This window comes from Monomorium pharaonis, chromosome 6, assembly GCF_013373865.1.
Source record: "Monomorium pharaonis isolate MP-MQ-018 chromosome 6, ASM1337386v2, whole genome shotgun sequence".
Taxonomy (NCBI): Eukaryota; Metazoa; Arthropoda; class Insecta; order Hymenoptera; family Formicidae; genus Monomorium; species Monomorium pharaonis.
In genome coordinates, this window is record NC_050472.1 from 7,477,284 (window position 1) to 7,494,283 (window position 17,000).

The 17,000-nt window shown below is 26.4% G+C and overlaps 1 protein-coding gene across 1 annotated transcript; it reads right to left on the bottom strand.

Annotated features, from left to right (window-relative positions):
* Positions 1-1,432: 1,432 nt before the first annotated feature.
* Positions 1,433-5,945, bottom strand: LOC105836911. The gene is made up of 3 exons (XM_012681271.3): positions 5,714-5,945; positions 2,042-2,404; positions 1,433-1,915 (listed from the first exon to the last, which is right to left on the bottom strand). The coding sequence occupies exons 1-3, from the start codon at positions 5,775-5,777 to the stop codon at positions 1,611-1,613; spliced, it is 732 nt and encodes a 243-aa protein (XP_012536725.1). The 5' UTR covers positions 5,778-5,945; the 3' UTR covers positions 1,433-1,610.
* Positions 5,946-17,000: the final 11,055 nt, after the last annotated feature.

The window sequence follows — 17,000 nt, forward strand, 5'->3', positions numbered from 1 at the left end:
AGCACTTAAGTTTTTGCTTGATATTCCTTTAGCGGCACATAATTCAATGACATAAGGGATTTTCCTTTTATTAGTCGGCCAACAGATTGGTGTCCTAGTAGAAATAACCTCCAGGTTTATGTGCAGTGTAGATTTATACAGTTCTCTACCTTTGGGCATTGTTGGTCTAGAATCTTATTGTAAATGTGTAACATTAAAATTACCACCTGCAATAAATCGATGAATTAAGAATTTAAATAACTGAATGAAAAGAATTGATTCTTTTTAATGGCATATTTCGGTGGGCAATAAACGGCTGAGATTGTAATCGAGCATATCCAATCTGGAATTATTATATTTGTAGCTTGAATATGTTGTGTTGGAATTTATCCGTCTCCGTAATGTTTAATGTTATTTCTTATGATATCAACTGTCCTTTCATGGGCAGTACCATCTGAGTGTAGCGTATAATATATTAAATAGTTTCGAATTTTTAGAAAATTCTTTTTGGTGAAGTGAGTTCGGAGATGAGCATGTATGTGTGAGTGCGGCGTGCGTGCGTGCGTATGTGTGTGTGTGTGTGTTTTGATTGGAGCCTTAATATTTTTTGTATCATATATTGTATAATATAATGTCTTTGTAAATTTATTTGTTTTCTTAAAACCTAAATAACACTAATCAAAAAATTACTATATAATTGTATACTATATAATTATATAGTAATTAATTTACGTTAATAACTTAAGGGGATACTAAACTGCTCTGTTTTATCACTAATTTTTCAGACACCAAAATCTTTTTATTGATTGCATGGAACTGAAAATCCTTCTCCAAAATTAAAGTACAGATAGTAACGCGGTGCGCTGCGATCAATTTCATACAAAAAACGAAAGAAAGTTAGAAAATTATAGTTTTGTTATCGACTTTTGTAGTCGACTTGTGAAAACATTTGCTGCGTATAAAAGTTTTAGACTTTGTACGTATAAAATAAGCATGAGGCGCACTTGGCATTTCAGCAAAGAACAATATTGTGCTTTTAGAATGAGCCTAGGAACTTTAGAAAAAAAGTTTTGCGTGTTTAAGGGGATCCTATCTGTTTTATCGACAGAATTGTACAATTTGTTCCAATGTACAACTTTTTATTGCATTTACAGAATTAAAAATCCTTCACAATTAACTCTGGAAAAGGATTTCTAAATCTATAAAAGAAATACATACAAAATTTTATTAATAACGTGCCCAAATGACTTTACGTTATCGACCTCGATCAAGTTTGACGAGCAGTTTAGCATCCCCTTAAGTTATAAAATTAAGGATAAATAGAAAGAATATAATTATTACGGCACAATATAATTATATTATTAATATAATAATTAAAATTTACTATTTAATAATTTTATAGTTTTTATATTAACATTTAAAAGAATACAAAAATACTATTAACTGACTATTATTTAAAATATTACCTTATTGCACTATTGTTAATCAATAAATATTAATATCTACCATTATTTAGTTACAATAAATTCTATATCACCAATTCCCGAAATATTGTAACAAATTAATTTTAGTTGTTATTTAGTTTAATAGGATCTAGAAGCGATCATGTAAAAATAAATTTTAATGAAAATTTAAACATGTTCAGAAAATAATTTCTCATAATTAAATCGGTTTATATTGTTGAAAAGCAAGATTATTGTTTCGGAAATCCTTTTTTCTATTGCTGGTTTAACACTAACAAGAATATCTTGTTTATTGCCGTCTACGACATTACTAATAGCTTGATGCAGTTCAACTAAATTCTTTTCGGTTTCGTCAAACTTATATTCAAAATCTGTGATATTAAGATTTGAATTTATTTTTGAAGCATATATCTCTTTTTTACCGTTTTTGGTTGCTACTTTTGCGTCAATATTTATTCTCAATGCTACGTTATCTGCAAAAAAACATTTTGGTATTATTAACAAAATAAAATTAAGTTTTAATTCTAATGCTAAATTTTAAACTGTTATTTTATTTTGTAAATATAATATAATTATAATACTTAACATTAATATTTTACCTGTTGAAATAGTAACCAATCCCTTATTAGCAAGTGGTACCAAAATGCGTATGTCAAACTCATACACAGATTCTAAGCGAAGAGCTTTGAGTAAGAGTTCAAAATCGATATGAAGCCTGTCAGAATTTGTGTGAACAAAGTTTACGGCAAAATCACAAAATCCGTATATTTTTGTATCTTTAAGATGTAATTTAAGACTATCTGTATCATAAATAACCATTTTCTTTACAAGTAATGGCTCAATCGGTGGAATGTTAAATTCTGGCATCCCTGTGCAAACTTTTTCTCTTGTACTGATGAGATTGTCCACGATGCATTGATCATAGTTCGGATCTTTACGGCTACATGGGTGAATGTAGGAAGCTGAAAAAATATTCAATTTACTTTTTCTTAATCTACAATTTTTAATTAAACTGAAAATAATATTATTAATAGAGAAATGTTGTCAATACTGACGTAAGCTTTCTAAAATAAGGACGCTATTAACGCTATCAATCTTATTGCTAGTCTATCTTTGTTCTACTTTCAATGAACAATATGAAGATAGATTGATGTTGAGAGCGCTAATAATGTCTCCTCAAACGCACTCTAAAGCAGCAACTCATTATTCAAAAACTAAACGATGCGTTTTATTAATACTGGTAAAAGTAATTTGCTCAGATAATTAAAGAAATAAATACATAGTCCAATCAACATTATTGCACTTGCGTTAACAGCAAATATTATAGTATTAAGTATATCTTTTGTCGGCAACTGTTTCTGCAAAAATTCTGAGGACGAAAACTTTGTACAAAAATCTACAAAAGCTGCAAAAATTTATGCACAAAAATATGCAATTTTTTGTGCAGTAATTTTTGCATAATTTTTTCCTACAGGAATAACTATTTCTAAAATAAACAAGAGTATTGATTGGATGGTTGTCGGGAGAATTTCAATAGCGACGAATATTTATAAATAAATAAAAGTGACAGTTCTGCGCTGGATTCCTGCCATAGAGAACATCTTGTAAAACCAATTTCCGTTCTCTTAAATAAAATTGGTATTTCTCCGAAATTTTGCCTTGTTTTCTTTCCAAGCCATCGGGAGTGCGAGTGAGTACGTAAAAGAGTGATTCGACGCAACAGTGTTATGTAATAATTATTCACAAAGTTATATTTCTATAAAAGATTGCCGTTTTCTCTTCTTCTCATTTATTATACTAATAATATACATTCTTTAATTAAAGTAAACTGATTCTTTATAAATTATATATAGTTAATAAGATTACTTATATTAATAAATTATTCTTGCAATGTTCATTTATTTATATGACCCAATCATACTGTTAAAATGTATTTTGTTCTTTTAGAAATGAATATATGTGAAAGAAAAATATCAGAAATATTTAAAAGTATATATATATATATACTCAGCCTAAAAAAAAGCGGTACACTCAAAATAAGAAAAATTTAAGTCATATTCAAATCTTTGTATCTACGCAAAAAATAGTCGCAGAAATAAAAACCAAAAAACATTTAAAAGCTTAAACTCTTTAGTTTTTTAAATCTTTTAATTAAAAACTTTGTGTTTTGCAACATGACCATTTTTTCTTAAGACAAAGCACAAAAGAAAAATTTGCATCAATTTTGAGCATAACCATGGGCGGAAATAACTTTCTTTACTTAATCTAAGAAAAGATTTCTGTAAACTAGATTTTCTTCTTTAATTAACTTTTTTTTAATTTTTTCTACGACTATTTTTATTCTAGTTATAAATGTTTAAAAAAAAAAACGACATTTTTAATTTAAATGCTCGTAACTTGGTGAAAACTGGTTGCACAGAAATTACGATGGTAGGTTTAAAAAATTAAAAACTACTACTTTGAAATATTTTATTTGATGTTTAATAAAATGTGCTTCAAAAAAAATGTTTTTTGGTTAAAACCCATCTTAAAACTGATTGTAAAAATTACACATTTTATTTTATTATGAAGATTAAACTCTACTTCCAAAATAATCGAGTGGAATTTTAAAGGTTTCACGTAAGTTAAAAGTACCCTTAAAGTATGTGCAGCGTTTAGCAGGACTCAGATTTTTTCCGTACGTCCTAAGACTTGAATTGTGCCATTTTTTCTTTTCTGTACGGCATCACCTTGAAAGTATAAATTCCAAATTGTACAATAAACATATAAAATTTTTACAGCCAGTTTTAAGGTGATTTTACAACAAAACATTTTTTTATCAAGCAAATTTTATTAGACAAATAAAAATTTTTAAGTAAAGGTTTTTAGTTTCTTAAATCTATTATCATAATTTTTGTGCAATCATTTTTTATCAAGTTACAAGTGTTTAAATTTAAAATGCCGTATTTTTATTAATCGTTCATAACTTGGTAAAAAATGGTTGTAGAAAATATTGTAAAAAAGCAAATTTAAGGTAAAAGTCTAATTTATAAAAATCTTTATCATATTAAGTAAAAAAAATTATTTTACCTCATGGATACGCTCAAATTTAATGCATATTTAAAAAAATTTTTTGTGCTTTGTTTTAACAAAAAATTTGACTCTAAATATGAATATGATCAGATTTGTGCAAACAAAAGAACTGAGAAATTATATATGAGTATATATAAAATAAGATATAATTTAATCTGGTCAAATCTAACCCTTTTTTTCCAAGTATACACACACAAGCGTGCGCGTTTGTGTGTGTGTATAATGATATAAAATGTTACAATTAAATAGAACAAAATAGAATATATGGCAGTAGAACAAGTATTAGTAACGTTATTTAATGTGTGAATACATTTTTTGCATTATTTATGAGAAATTATGAGTGCAGACTAAAAAAAAATATTAATAATCTTAGACTAGTCTCGTCCTTGAGGTTAAGCATCGCTTGCTATAGGAAAACAGTTACGAAGTGCTAAGTAAGAATGGTAATAGGCTTGAACACCGTTACATTTTAATTTCAAGGTTCAAGGTGGAATAATGTGGATACTTAAGTTATTTCATAAAATGTCAAAATTTTTTGCAACGTTTTTATATAATTGTATATTGTACATAATTATTTTAATAATCCAACAAAATTATTGTTAATTCTGTACCCAGTTTAAATACTTCAAACAAAACAGCTTTTTCCATAAATGTGTTTAGCAACAAACAAAATCTTTAGAATATAAAATTATAAAAATTGTTCATAAAATTGTTTTAACTTAAAAATCTTTTAACAAAATGTTTTTATTAAAATTATAGGTATTTTTAGCGTTATTTTGATTAAATATGCGAAGGTTATAAATCAAAGCTTTCTTTAATTTACATTTCTTTAATATGTGTGCGCTTTATTTTATTAATTTGTTCAACTCTACACGTAAACATATGACAACAATATGTAACAATCTTGTAACGCATGCATATTATATGTTATAATAAAAGATAAGGTAGTACAAGATAAAATATTAATACAATGTTTATAATAATAAATTAAAATTGTTTATATATTAACTTTATTAATTTTTTAATTAGACTTTATCTTAATAATACACATATGACACAAGCTAATAGCACATGCAAAGAATGAAAATGTTGTTATGTCCGGATATTTTACTTAGTTTATACAACTACACAACCTTTTATAAGTAGTATATTTTGAATTCCAAGTATGTAACACAACAAATAAATTTTTATTTACTCACGTATTTCCGTTGCTTGCAATTGCGCAGTCACAAAAAGCGCAAAAACAAAAAGTGCGGCAAACATTTTCCAAACAAATAAATTTTTTCTTGTGTAAAATATTATCTTCTAAAAAGCATCTTCTAAAACATTTTCCAAACAATCCCAACACGCGACAAACGCAAAATAATAGTAACGCGGACTGATCGAACTTCTGTATGCTTTACTCTCTCTCAGAATCCTTCTGTTTTATAATCTCCCCTCAATTCTCACTTTCGATCTAATAGCACATGCGTAGAATGAAAATGGTGTTACGTTCTGTATTTTACTTGCTTTTCTTACGCATGTTTACGTAATAAGTATAAATAGAGAAGAAGCAGTGCAAAAAGAATAATTTAATAGAACAGTTAATTAATATTAACCGGCATTGCAAATTTTGATATTTAATTTTTAATGTATTCTTATATACATCATAAGTATTATGAACAATTATTGAGTCAAACTTATTATTACCTGTATGTGATATTTGAAATGGAAAATGTGAAAAGTACAATAACAAAATATTTGTGTGTATTAGAAAAAATAAATAAATATTGTAATTTACATTACACAACCCAAGTAGCAAAATGACAATAGTAACTTTCGGTCATAACGACGATAACATTTGGTCATAAAATGACCACAATTAACGTTTTAAATCACATAAAACGTGAAAATGACGTCAAAATATCACATCTACGAGACGTCACTTCCTGATGTCTTATTGACGACAAAAATAGAGCCAATATATAACTTAATTTTTATTGAAAATAAAATTTGCACTATTCCCGATCACCTTCGTGGCCACTCAAATCATAGTCATATTTATTACAGCATTACTTAATAACTTCTGCAATCAAAAAAGCGATTACTCACCCATTTATCGTCCATCGTCAATATATGTTGCTTGACTTCGAAGATTGCATAGAAATTGATCACTTCGTGATGATCCATTAATACTTAATATTTATAGATATATGTATATTTGTTATAAATTATAATAGATGTTGTCAGAAAAAAAATAGTTTAATAATATTTTTATAAATAAATATAAATTTACAGTTTTCTAAATAAAAAATTCAATAATTTATTAGAACTCCTGTAAGTATTTAAACAAAAATATAAAATAAATAAAAGCAATTAGAAGTCGGTGCAATTATTAGTGCGCAATTAAAAGTATAAGAAATCTTATTTAATTAATATATATTTTAACAATCTTGAAATTAAATAATAAAAATACTACATAATAAACGTTTTGGCTACACTTGAAGCACTCATTACTGCTTAAATTCAATAAAATCGCATATTGTGTGCATCAAAATTAAATATTCGATACAATGTGAAGCAATGATTTTGATACAGCCGATTCCAAAACCGAATAAAAATACACAAGATCGTAGCGCATTCTCCTATAAAGAATTAAAAAATAGAAATGTAGTCATAATTGTAAGAAATAATAATAAATAAAATAAATAAAAATAACAATTAATCAAAGTATTAAAATAAAGACGATAATTAAAATAAAATTGTATAAAAAAATATATGTGCTAACGGTATTTGGACGGTAACGCATTATCAATTTGAATAGCTTCTGTATTGTAGGGACCGAAACAAATGGTAATCCAAAGGTATGCTATAAGGTAAGTTTGAAAACTAAACCATGTGAGGAAGAACTTCTCAATCTAATAAATATAGGGTGTCTATGATTTCCGCTCTGTGCCTTGCATTGTTTCGCAGAAATATTACTTTGTAAGCGACGGAGAAATTTAAATAGCGTTAGATAAATTTGAACTCGGGATCCCTGGCTCCATACAGGCTAGCTCTCTCACAGTTAACTCCCACACTGTTCCAACTACTCTTATTTCTATTCTGTCCTCTTATATGATTATAAGTCTCTAACTAATTAGAACCTTACGGCTCTAAGTATTTTATTAACCAAGATGAGTCTTCAATGAGTTTTCAACTCATATATCTTACAACTTGCTTAGTTTTATTGCCGGTAAATAATCTTTTCTGCTCAATTCAGTCACGGTTAAGCTGCCGCTAATAACGCTGCAGTGATGGTTTAAGCAACTCATACAATACATCTTTAATGTCTCCTCAAATGCACAGTAGGATCATTTTTTCCACAAATGTAGAATTTAATTTTGTTGTCTTTATGCTTTACTCAGGTTATTCTATTTTTACCTTTTGGAATTGTAGTATTCACTTTTCATCTGTCAGTATTTTATCAGCAAGAAATTTTTTTTTTTTAAATCCGGACAAAAAAACAGTTGTGTTGTCTCTTTTTATTGTTAAGGGAGAGCGTGTGAGAAACTCCACGGCGCGTCCTTTGGAATTTTCCTTAGCTTTTGTAGATGAATAAATATCGCTTATTTAAATGCTTGAGCAAACTCTAACTGTGATGTAATTTCGTAATTAGCCCATGGCTAAATCAGTAAATTTAGCTAAACTAGTTTTAAAATAGATTTCTGTAAAATGCCTTTTATGTCAAAAATGTTTTTTCATGCTCTTGTCTTTTTTCCGATTATTTTTGCTTAGCTAACCTTATAGCTAGTCTAGCTATAGGTCTTAATATACAAGTTAAGCTTAGTTTTTGCTGGCATAGTTTGTTAATAAAGTGTGAAATAGTAGAATTCAGCAAGTCAGGCATATTATTAGACAGCATGTCATATTATCGTTGTATTGTGATACATCGATGTTAATTTTTCTCATATTTCTATTGACATTAGGTGAATTACAGACTCTGCTAAAATTCTGCTATTATTCTATTGCTTTAGGCAATATGCATTGCACGCTGTATACCTTGTATTATAAATATATATAATTATATATAATTTTTTTTTATTTCTTGAACTTTTTATAAGAAAAACAATGCAAATTAGTTTTTCAATTTTTGTCTATTTAATATGATTATAATTTTTTAACCAAACAGAAATATATTAAAAAATATATAAAAAAGAAAAACTAATGTAAACATTATATATAAACATATTTTATATAATTATGTATATTTATACATGTTTTTATAAAAAAATTTTTTTACCGGACAGTATAGATTTGATTATTTGAGATATACGCTTTTTTTAAACGTCAATTATTTGCCATTTTGCAGCGCAAAAAAAATTTATATGCATCGATTTCTAAATTATTATAACAAACTACTCAAATAAGGGTTATGTTATTGGTCGAGTTTTGTTTTTGAAGTGGCAAAGAAAAAAAAGCATCTTAGTTTTTAAACTAGTGAATCTAATTCTGACTTTAAAAAAATATAATTTGTCAAGAAATTATTAAAATTAACACAAGTTAAAGCTATTGAACATTTACTGTAAATTTTACACTGTCTCACAAAATTTAATTTTTCTTTTGCTGCACGAACGTGAATAATCATTTTTTAGGTAATGTAAAATCTTATCTGATATTAGACAATATTATTGTTAAATTTTACGAAAGTCGTCAGTACTGATATAGATCTCTAAAATTAATACTCATTTCTGAATAGTTTTTGGCAATAGTAAAAATATATTCAGATATTGAATTTGATTTTTAAATCTGCAGCAAAATCTATATCAGAGTAAGCAGTCAATGAAATTTCATGTTTCATCTTTTTGAACAGTATTTCAAGATTTCGTGGCATGTAAGTATCTATATACATAAATATATAATACTTTTTTCAAAACATTCTAATATTCTGTTAAATAATAAGCTAAATATAAAACAATTTAAAAAATTAACAATATATGCTATGTCAAGACAATTAATTGAGTGAGAAATATTAAACTTTCTACGGCTTCACAATAAGAGATATTGAATACAATCCCGTTTTTGTTCTTTGTTAAAGATACGAGAAGATTTGGGTCAGCTGGAACGTTTACAGGTTTATTTTTCACGAAAATGGTTGAGCAATTTGTCAGTGAGAAAGCTAATATCGAAATGATGTTGAAACAATGTTGAAACGACGTCTCGACGTTTAAATTAATGCAATGTCGTTGGCAAGATTAAAGAACTCGATGTTTGTTTGAACTTTGTGTAATTTTACTTTTAAGTAGTCTTATAAATAAACTAACATAAATAATAGATAGTCACTTATGTTACTGTTTTGTTTATAGTTATAACTCTGTGCACATTAGTATACAGAAAATCTCAATTTGAGATTGAAATGATATTAATATGATACTTTTAATCCAATAAAATAATTCATTATTCGACATCAATTTAACGATTCTTTTCTTACTGGTATAGCTTGCATCCAAGTTAACGTAACAAGCATTGTGTGTCTTGAGGTTAACGTATACGTTCTATTTTATAATTATTTTTTAAATTTAATTTTTTGTATTGATAAAAAATACTTTAATTGATATTTAAATATAAGAAAAACCATACTTAATTTTTTTTTATAAAAATAAATAAAAAATAAGAATTTTGCGCAAAATAATAAAAATACAATGTATATACTTTTTTTATTTGGTATAATATTTTGTATAATAAAATTAGATAAAATAATTTAAAAAATTAAAAGTGCATACATAAAAGCCGCAATGCAAATTTTGCTAGTACATATTATATTTCCTATTATTTTGCGTATTCAAAACTTACATTTTGTTATTTATTTTTTATTATAAAAATATCATTTATTGTTTATTATTTATTATTATTTATTACTATTATTATTTATTAATTAACAAAAGAATTTTTTATGACAAAATGGTACAGAAAATTATCATTATATATCGTAATGTGAAATTTGCCTCTAAACCGTAATCGACAACTTTTACAAAAAACTTTGTTAATTTATTATAAGTTTATTAAAATTAAATATAATGTTTACGACTCAAATGATAATTTATCAAAACTCAATGAGTAGAAAACCAATAAGCCACTATAAGATTTTAGTGTAGAAATCTTTTACGGAAAGAAACTACAGCGGATTTACAGAAAATTATGTTACAGGAACTACATAAAAGTATTACACGAAATTACCGGCTGAAGTATTATAATATTCTGTAATATTTTCGCACTACACGCTCGGATTTCAAGAAAATAACCTGTAATATCTTATCTGTAATATCTAACCTGTAATATATTGCTATTAATATATTGCCGAGGTTACAGGATAATAGCCCGTAATATCACAGCGGGATTACAGGAAAAGAATCTGTAAAGTATAATTATACATCAAAAAAATAGTAGAAAAAATCATTTAATTAAAAATTACGTGTATGAAATTTGTACGTTGTTCCTAGTCGATACATCCAAAGTGGTTAAAAAGTGATACAATAAATCTAATAAATTTCAAATAATATTTATAGAAATAATTTATATGATAAGACTCGCTATCTCAAATTTTGTGGATTGTTGGTGGCATTACACGTTTAATGCATTACACGCGTGTAGTAATGTATTACACATTTTGTAGATTACACGTGTAGTATATTACACATGTAGTGGATATTACAGGTGTAGTGGATTACACACTTTATGGGTTAGACGTGTATTTCATATTAGAGGGATTTCACTGTAATAACAACAGCGCATAATAACTACAGATTATTATAATCCTTTCTGTGATAACTACAGAAAGTCCTGTAATAACTACCCAACTGTAATATTTATTGGCTGTACTTTCTTTCCGTAAGGAATTATATTGTCTACAGACAGAAGTATAACAAAATAGATGTTAAATACGTTTGATATGTCATCAGATCAGTCTCAATATTACATATACAAATAAAAATAATGCGCAGATATAATAATGTTATATACATTGCTATAAAACTCGTACTATCGTTAGGTTAGTAGTAGTGTAATATTTGCTGCTTTCCATTTACATCAAAACTCAGATAATTCTCACTTGTGACATCATAACTCAGTTAAATGCACGTTCCTTTTGCATTCTTACAAGTGAGATCCAACTGAGTTTCTTTTTACAATCTGAGCAATTTCAAGACCATGTGCTTTACTGAGTCTTGCATACTCACTTTAGAAATGAGATTATATATTAAGATAATTTTATCATTAAAATAAGCGTGATTACTTGCATGTTTCTTTAAATCACTAAATAATGACGTCATTATCTGAGTATAAAATACTCACATTACTGAATGACTCAGTCTGACTTTTAAATAAATGAAAAGCAGCAATTATTTATTATTTGAGATCCGTAAAACAATTCACATTAAATCACAAAGTCGAATCTATAAAGACGCGTTAAGATTTAAAATCGTTAATGTCTTGTGGTTATTAATATCGTAAATAATATTAAACTTTTTTTAAAACTCTTAAACAAAATGGCATTTTTTATATGATTTGTAGTTGGCCTTTATAGATTATTTCTTAAACCAACAGTTTAAAAAAAATTTTATTAATTTACAATTCTGATTTTGGAATTTATTTTTATAACGCAGACTTCGTGAGATTGTCAAAGTTCATAAAGATTCTCTTTTATAATTCTAAAAACAACATCTCTGTTAAATCTCCTGCAAAGAAAATTTCTACATATTAAGAAAAAAACGAATAGTTTAAATTTTTTAGTGGATCCCAAATGCACTTATAAAGCTTCTTATTTACCAATTATATCAATAAATTGTAAGTTTTACTAGAGTTAATCAATCAATGTTTATCATTTATAACAAAATACTATAATTACACAGGCACACACAAAAAAAAAATGGTTGGTCCGGCGGACCAGACTAGTCTATCCTTATGCATTTTGACCCACTTAATCCAAATCCAAGGTTAGAATTGCTGAATTGGATCATTTTTTGTTGACCGAATTTAACAATTCTGACCTTGAATTTGGATTCAGCGGGTCAAAATACATAAAGATTGACTAGTCTGGTCCGCTGGACCAACCACTTTCTTTGTGTGCCTGTGTTATCATTACAATCTTATTTTTATTTTGATCAGATATCTATATACCTAATCTTTACTTTTATTATTATATTTTTCTTATATCAATTTAATTGTTGACTGCTTATATTCTTTATATTATGATAAATATTATGATAAATTTATTTTTACTTTTTATTATTTGTGATGCAACATTACAATCCTATGGTAAGTCATCTCTTCGATATTATTGATTAATTGTTCTGCATATTGCCTAAGATCGCTGAATTACAGGATTTTAATGTCACATTCTTGAGTTCCTTTCTGTATAGTCATTCAATCATTGTAAGACGTAGGAATTTCTTTTTAGATGACTCGCAACAGATTATCATTTTAATATTACTATATTTTAATTTTTTTTTTTACTCCTTTTAACTTAAAATATAACCAAAACATGTTATTAGAAGTGTGTTCAAGAAGACATTATTAATATTATAAACATTAATAATATTATAAACATTATTAATATTATAAACGCTACCAGTATTGTTTTTAAAGTCACTAACATGAAAGTAAGCTCGATAAATAATATTTTAGCGTAGCGTTAATTAGAATTAGAATTTTACAAATAAAATTTACCTTGCATGTATATAAACTGTATAAACTATGTTTTACGTGCCATCTATGTAAATAATAATTTGACTATCAAAAATTTAGATTTCATCAGAAATAGCGAAAATTACATTTTTTATTCTTCAATTTTTAATATTATATTTTTTTTTATTTTTATCAATATATTGTATTAAAGTCATATATATGTGTATTAACAATCTTATAATTTAAATATTCTTTCTGTTTGTGTTATTTAATTTGTAATAACTAATTTTACTTATATTGTTCATATGGAACGTATGAATATAACTAAACGTATGAATATAAATAAACTTAAATATTCCATGGAGACGTAATTTTAAAATGTACGATACAATCTTGGTTAGCTTTACTGCGTTATCTCTGATAAATAAATTTTAATTTGCAAAGTTTTGATAAAACTTCGACACATTTAGATCTTATTTAATTTTATTCGTATTAAATTTTTACCAGAAATTTAATTATTTTATCAAAAATTATTATAAAATTCTTATTACTATTACATTTAATTTAGAAAATTTTATTTACTAAAATGTCATCAACTTATCATTAAAGAGTATATATGATTTTTTGTTTTAATTTTATAAAAATTTATTATATTTAAATTTAAATAAAATTTTATTATATTTATATATTATATATATATATTTTATAAAAATGTATGTTATTTTATTTTTATAAAATCCAAATAAAAATTTTATTATGTATATATAGAATAGACGTTTCCTCTTATCACATACTTTCCACTCGCTTCTACTTCGATCCTCCTCCGAACCTTCACCACCATCTCCTCTTTCCACTCCGGAGCATATACCAAAGCAAGTTCCGCAGCGCCATTTTTTATCTTTATATTATGTATAACGCATTTTTTTTAAGCGCAAAAAGAATGATCAAGTTAAGAAAATATAACTTAAATTTTATTGTATATTTATTTAAAATTTTACCAATTTAACGAAATATCAAGTTTATTAAAGTTTAATTAAAGTTTGATTAAAGTTTTATTAAAATTTTTTTATCATAAATGTATATTGTTTTGCGCCGTCTTCGAGTTAAGTTAGATTATAAATTCATCCAAGTGATATACAATGTAATGTAAATTCACGAAATTCGCAAGCGCTACCATCATGCTACTTTAAAAAGAATAGTGTTTGTGACATGCATGCAGTTATGATAGAGCACATAACTATTAGTGACATCATAATTGCGTCTAGTAGCACTATGTAATAGTTCCGCAAATAATCTTTAGCGCTATATAACACTAAAGTAATTAAGACTTATCAGTGTGTAAGTCAGACGACCATTTGGCGCTCGAGTACTCCAGGTTCATGAGAAACGTTGGACTAGTATGCAAGTACGTGGAACTCACGTACGTGTACTGCGGCAACGGTCCACAATCCTTATCTGGCCCGTAACTTATTACTCCCCCTCTGTCCCACACACACAACAATAAAAGATGTAAATCCGATAATTTTCACGTGGTACACTTTGAGTAATGCTAATATCAGTAGTATTCTATATAACTTTTAAGCGTTATTACTCAAAAGGAATTTAATGAAAAAAATACTTTATTATATTGTTTTGGAAAAACTTTACAATAAACTATAAGAATGCAATAAAAAGATAAGGATTATCATTTAAGAAATTAAAAATGATCTTGACCATGATCTTGATAACGCCATTTAAAATCAACTAAATTTTATAACAGTACGTATATTTTATTATGTAATTTACTAAAAACCATATAATTATTACATGGAACATATTTTGCATTATTTTGCCCAACAATAAGAAGTTTCCACACTTTGGAAGACGCTGTATAGTCTGTATACACACTCTATATCTACACTGCTAAACAAAATTATCGTATAGATATATAGTGATTTTAGTGATGGTGTGAGAAATAACAATAGTAAATGGATCGATAAACAAAAATATATTTTCCAGAATTAATTACAATTTTGTTGCGATATAAAACTCGGCTCGCGACTCGCGCTGTCATATTATTGCTCCGGTGTCTCGTCGCAAACTCTCGAACGCTCCGACGCGAAACACAATACGTACGTCTTACCCACGAAATAATTCATGTGAATCGAGACATACAGTCAGAACATGTACAAAAAATAAAAATAAATATATAAATCGGAAATATATATTTGTTCATACAGATATAAATAGTCAAAATTTTACATAATTTTAAAAATGCTCTATGAAAAATCGTCGCATTTTAATGCTCCAAAAAAACATTTTAAAGCTTAAAACTTCTTCTCTTAAATGTTTTTAGGAGATTCCAATTCTCTTTTTTTTTTTATGAAACGACATGGTGATAAGACTTAATTAGACCGTCAAAATAAAAAATTTTTTACTTAACTTTGCGTGTATTATATCTTTCATGAAAAAAAATATAAGAGATTCTATGATTTGCTTCTTGTAGTAAAAATTTTTTCTCTTTAATTAAAGCGGTCGTAGAGCGTTATGCATTTTTTTTACCGAGTTCTCAAGGTTTGAATAAAAAGATCATTTTAACTTTTATCTATAACTCGTGAGAAAATCACCGTACAACATTGAAAAGCTGAAAATTAGGATTCTGTTATTGCTTTGTTCATTTTACATCTTATGTCAATAAATTAAGTTTAAACAATATGTAACAAATGTTACGTTTTCAAAAAAATTGCATAATTGGAATTGCATTTTTTTTGTAAAAAGAATTTTTTCACATATTTTATAATAACCATAGTAAAATACAAATTTTCCTGGATTAATTACAAAAATATATATTCTACGATTTTTCTCGCGATGTTATAATGTTTCCAAATTACTATACTTTCAATATTCGCCAAGACTAGGATCATTCCATGCGCATCATAAGAAGGTTGCTGATCAGATATTGCGCGCGCGTGTGTGTGTGCGTGTGTGTGTGTGTACATATAAGATTTATGTTCTTTTGTTTTTCTGTAGTACAGAGAATCATTTCTTCTTGTGATTAGCGTGCTACAGTATGCAGTAGGTCAAGGCATACATGGTGTTTATACTGAAAGCCTTGAGTGTAAGATCAAAATTGAAAAAAGTCTGTCAGGATCTATGCAGTTAACAAAGTTATGATAATATTACAACTTCATATAATTTACATCTCTAATATACAACGTAAAGTTAATATACATTAATAGTGTCGTAAATATTTCGTCGAAAGTTAGTAGCTCATACAGTAAAAACGTTCAATTTCCCGGTTTTCTTTGCAAATCTTATTTTTTAGATCATTAACGTTATTCATAATGCGTTAGTCATAGTTTACATCTTCAACCGTATGGGTAAAAAAATATTAATGTTTTTAAGGTAAAAAAAAAGTATATAAATAGATTGAAAACTGTAATGTAGAAAAGAAAGAACTTTATATAAAAATTAACAATTTTAAAATAAATATAAGATCCATAAAATTAGTCAATTATGCAGTATTAAAAGAAAAATATAGAAAAATTGTATAAAACCTTATTCAAAAATGGTTTATGTAGAAATGAATATTGTCGGTGCAATTACTCAAAAATTAATGCAACATAATTTTTTTAATTATTTAAAAATCATATAAAATTATTATATCTGTACATGGTAACCTTTTGAAAGTTTAATGTTATATAATTGATATAATTGTATATAACATATTAAAATAATGTTTTAACATTATAAATCATACAAAATTTATAATATATAATTACTCGTAAAAACTTGTGTGTATTTTTGTAAATCCGTGTTTTATAAATTTTATTCAATTTATTTAACATAATTATAAAGAGAAAGAAG

Bases quoted from the DNA above. Each gene is read 5' to 3' on its own strand.
- LOC105836911 (XM_012681271.3), bottom strand. From the start codon at position 5,777: ATGTTTGCCGCACTTTTTGTTTTTGCGCTTTTTGTGACTGCGCAATTG. The intron at 2,405-5,713 runs GTGAGTAAATAA...ATATTTTTTCAG, and splicing joins ATTGCAAGCAACGGAAATAC to CTTCCTACATTCACCCATGT. The intron at 1,916-2,041 runs GTAAAATATTAA...GTTTTTTTGCAG, and splicing joins ATTGGTTACTATTTCAACAG to ATAACGTAGCATTGAGAATA.